Source organism: Oryctolagus cuniculus, chromosome 18 (genome assembly GCF_964237555.1).
Source record: "Oryctolagus cuniculus chromosome 18, mOryCun1.1, whole genome shotgun sequence".
Taxonomy (NCBI): domain Eukaryota; kingdom Metazoa; phylum Chordata; class Mammalia; order Lagomorpha; family Leporidae; genus Oryctolagus; species Oryctolagus cuniculus.
Genome location: NC_091449.1, coordinates 6178307 through 6183123, shown reverse-complemented (window position 1 = coordinate 6183123; position 4817 = coordinate 6178307). Strand labels below are relative to the sequence as shown.

Here is a 4817-nt window from a genome sequence, read left to right as displayed (position 1 = left end):
GCCAGGAGCCAGGAGCTTATTCTGGGTCTCCCATATGGGTGCAGGGCCCAAGCTCCTTCTGCTGCTTTCCCACACACATTAGCAGGGACCTGGATCAGAATGGAGCTACCAGGAATCTAACTGGCATCCACTCTGGATGCTAGCATGGCAGGTGGCAGCTTAACCTGCTATGCTACAGTGCCAGCCCCCTCTACCTTATTTTTTTTAATGTAAACTTCCTCTATCCAGCCCACTCTTCTCATTCTCTAGTAATCACTATTTGTGCTCAGATTTAGGTTTTTTTTTTTCCTTACATGTATCAGGGAGAACATGTAGTATTTGTGTTTGTGTGGCTGGCTCATTTCACTTAACATGATATTTTTCAATTCCATCCATTTTTGCTGCAAATGATAGAAGTTCATTCTTTATTTATGGATGAATGTTATTACATTGTGTATATATACCACATTTTCTTTATCCATTCATTTGATGATGGCTACCCTGGTTGATTTCAAATCTTGGCTATGGTGAACAGTCCTGCTATAAAATGTTGGAGCAGGTGTCTCTTTAATACCATATTTTCAGGTCTTTTGGATATATAACCAGTAGTGGATTGGTAAATCAAATGGCAGTTCTACTTTTTAAAGACATTTCTAAATTGTTTTCCATAGTGGTTGTATTGATCTATGTTCCCACCAACAGTATACAAGAGTTCTCCTTTCTCTACATCCTCATCAGCATTTGTGACTTTCTTTTTGATAATAGCTTTTCTAACAGGGGTGAGGTAACAGCTCATTATGCTTTTTATTTCCATTTCCTTGATGGCTAGTAATTTTTCTTGTAATTTTTGGCCATTTGTAGTTCTTCTTTTGAGAAATGTCTGTTCAGGTGCTTTGCACATTTCTTAACTTGACTGGTTGTTTTTTGTTAAGTTTTTTGAGTTACTGATATTCTGGATATTAGTCCTTTAGATAAGTAGCTTGCAGATATGTTCTCCCATCTTGTTGGATATCTCTTCACTCTATTGATTATCTCTTTTGCTGTCAGAACCTTCTGAGTTTGAAATAATCCCATTTGTCTAGTTTTGGTTTTGTTGCCTGCACCTTTGGGGTCTTATCCTAGACATCATTGCTTGCACCAGTATCTTCAAGTGTTTCCCTAGGTTTTATTCAAGTGATTCCATGTTGACATCAAATTTTTTACTTTGTCGTTGGAAGTTAAAAATCCTTGAGTAGTTTGTGTGATTCTGTTTTTTCTGCACCCAAATGAAATAATGATAGCATTCCAGGGTCTAACAATTAATAATGAATTAGACTGTGGGTAGAAGGAATTCTCATGGAAGCAGAGATCCAATGAGATAGGTGATCTTCTGTCAGGCCTTCCTGGCTCAGTCCTCAGCATTTCCTGTTCATTCCATGGGAGACCCTGTCTGCCCATGGGAACAAGGGAAAAAGGAAGAGTCTTTCTCAAACACTCCAGTGGTCTCTTTGGATATGCTCATGAGAATCTTCCAATAGATTGCGGGAATTAAAAAGTTTTCAGAACTACTGTCAGCTCCCTGAGTGTGAGCTGGCACTGTGGCTACAGGTGAAATGGTAATTGTGGTTCTGTGGGGAGATGAGGTCACAGAATGACATACCCTCTTCTCAGGCCCTGCCTTACTCCCTCGCATGCAGCCTTAGGTTGTTAAAAGTATCACACTGAGCTCACAGAAGGAGGAGTCTAGCATTTTTCTTTCAGTCTTAGAGACACAGTCTGCAAGGTAAGGAGGTATATCAGACGTTTGGGTAGGTGTGCATGTCTGGCAAATAAATTCTGTCAGAGTAGAAACTGTTGCATTGGCAAAACTACACATGAAGGATGAGTAATTTCTGAGACATGAGCTGAGCTTGTGGAGGGAGACTGGGAGTCTGGGACCCTAGATCAACACAAGACTGTTGCTAATGTAATTTAATGAAATTCTTATTGAAGGGATTCTTGGTGTTTGAGCTAAGTGTTATCTAAGTCTGAAGTTTTATGTGCTTCAATATTGTAATTTCCAAATTAATCTGTTGAATATGATATGCAAAATATCACAGAGATATTTCCAGGAGTAGCATAGTTATGTCTGTAAAAGATGTGTGCAAAGAATGATGAATGTGATGGAGCTAGCTGAATGATTTATTCTCAGCAGAAACAGTGTGACTCAATAGCAATTGCTGAAATACAGTTATTTTTCTGTAATTTAGGTGTGATATGCCTAATGGAGACAGTCAATGTCTCTACTGAAAATTACTATGGTCTGTTAATCATGGAGGAATATTCTGCTTTCTGAAAGTAGGGAAGATCTATCCTGAAATTAAGAAAATTTAACATCATAATAGAGGGTTTCAGATAGCAAACAATCAAGGACTTTACTTTTAAATTATACTTTAATTTTAAAGAAAAAATTAATTTTACATATAATCCCAGAAAAAAGAAGTTTTAAGGCTTACATGTTCCTCATTATATTTTCTCTGGTTAAAATATTTCAGTGTTACTCTCCAGCTCTCACTTTCTCTTTTCAATTGATTAAATGCACAAGGTTCCATGCCTCTAAATTACATTTTGCAGATTTTTGCTGCATTTAAATAGCTTTTCCAAATAAAATGTTAGTTCAAATTTCCATTAATTTCTCCAAAATAGTGAACATATAGTAACATAATCTGCAAAGATGATTAATTTATCTTCTACTCTAAAATACTTTGTAGGTTATTTATGTTTCTTGTGTCAGATCCTAGGGCACAAACTAATTGTGCACTTTAATATCTGTGATGGATGCTATTCTATTTTTTGTCTGGGCAAAATTGAAATGAATTTTTCTATTGCCTCCTAACATTTATCCACATTAAATAAATCAAGTTTGGTCACAAAAATTATTCAGTAAATATTCATTCATAACTTACATTGATATGAAGAATAGATACATACAGAAAAATAGGAAATTATCAAGCAAAATTTATAAAGAAAAATAAATTTGAAGTATGATCAGATCAGTATATACTTATGTGTATGTTCATGTGTATATACACACACAGACATGGAAGTCCTTCAAAGAGTTCATTAGAAGACAAAATTAAAAGATAAAAATGGAAAGCATAAGTTTTATTTCTCAACAGATGCCCAATCAAGTGCAAGACACTTTTCGTATAGCAATGCACTAAATATTAATGTCATTGCTATCAAGCTACTCAGACTGAAATCCTTATTCTACTGATATTCATATGAGTCATTTAATCTTCTTGTGGTTTAATTTTCCTAGATGCTGAAAAGAGGATGATATTAGATGAACTCAAAGAGTTGTGAATATTACATATTAGAGTAGGTAAATCAGCAACAATAAGGGCTGACACTATCGTAAGTGGTATCCTAATGAGCAACACATGAAACTTGGAAAATCTACTAACAACAAAATGTATTTTAGCTATTAATACTCGGGGCAGGAATGCTAAGTGTCCACTTTATTTTCTATGCAAATATATTCCACAATTCATGTTTCCATGCAGAATCCTGTGCTTAAGAATTTGAATACTGCATCCTGGAAAATGGCAGAATGACCTCTGTGGATTTAAAAGTAGGAATGTTCTTTCTATTCCAGATGGTTATTGGAATACTGGGGAATTTCTCACTTCTGTGTCATTATATGTCCCTTTATTTCAACGGATGCAGGCTGAGACCCATGGATTTGATTCTCAGGCACCTGACTGTAGCCAACTCCTTGGTCATTCTCTCCAGAGGAATCCCAGCGACCATGGCAGCTATTGGCTTAAAACATTTCACCAGTAGTTATGGGTGCAAAGTTCTTTTATATGTTCACAGAGTAGCCAGGGGTGTGTCCATTGCTACCACCTACCTCTCGAGTGTCTTCCAGGTTATCATAATCAACCCTAGGAACTCCAGGTGGGCCATGATTAAAACAAAAGCCACAAGGTACACTGGATCCTCTAATATCCTATGCTGGGTCTTCCACATGCTGGTGAATATCACTTTTCCTATTTATATGACTGACAAACAGACCAGTGAAAACATCACACAGAACAAATATTCAGCATATTGTCGTGCTCCACTTCATGACAACGTCATAGGCTCAGTATATGCAGCACTGACATCTTCCCATGATATTTTGTGTTTGGGACTTATGACCTGGGCCAGCGGCTCCATGGTTTTCATCCTGTACAGGCACAAGCAGCAGGTCCAACACATACATGGGATCCATTTCTCCCCTAGATCCTCCCCTGAGGCCAGAGCCACCCAAAGCATCCTTGTCTTGGTGAGTACCTTTGTATTATTTTACGCCCTTTCTTCTATCAGTTATGTTTACTTAGCTGTTTTTGGTTATTCCAATGGGTGGCTGGTGAACATCGCTGCACTAATCACTGCAGGTTTTCCAACGATTAGCCCCTTTGTTCTCATGTGTCGTGAGCCCGGCTCATCCAGGCTCTGCTTTGCCTGCCGTGGAAGAAACATGTAAGTTCCTCATTTCATCAGAAAAATACAAGTTGTCTATCTTGCATCATGTTCAGCTATTGATGACTCAGATAAGTAAATTTCATTTCAGAGTGAGTGATGAACAAGACAAACTGAGACTGGCTCAATATAAAATAGCAAATGATCCTAGCCATAGTCAATGAAATTTGATGCAATTAAAATGTAAGGACGTATACAGTCATATTTGTATGACTTACATCCTGAAGTACTATAAGGATACTGGAAATATCTTTGAATGTGCAACTTTAAATCTAAGATGTTAAAATTTCCTAAGATGAACCTGAACCTGGAATTGAAAGGACAGCTGCATAACAAGGGTTTAGCTTCATCAA

General features: G+C 37.2%; 1 protein-coding gene across 1 annotated transcript; it reads left to right on the top strand.

Moving 5' to 3' along the window:
• Window positions 1-3550: 3550 nt before the first annotated feature.
• ORYCUNV1R1609 (vomeronasal 1 receptor oryCunV1R1609) lies at window positions 3551-4468 on the top strand. The gene has a single exon (NM_001167296.1). It carries the CDS (start codon window positions 3551-3553, stop codon window positions 4466-4468), a length of 918 nt encoding a protein of 305 aa, NP_001160768.1.
• Window positions 4469-4817: the final 349 nt, after the last annotated feature.

Coding starts and splice junctions, on each gene's coding strand:
- ORYCUNV1R1609 (NM_001167296.1), top strand. CDS start 3,551: ATGACCTCTGTGGATTTAAAAGTAGGAATGTTCTTTCTATTCCAGATG.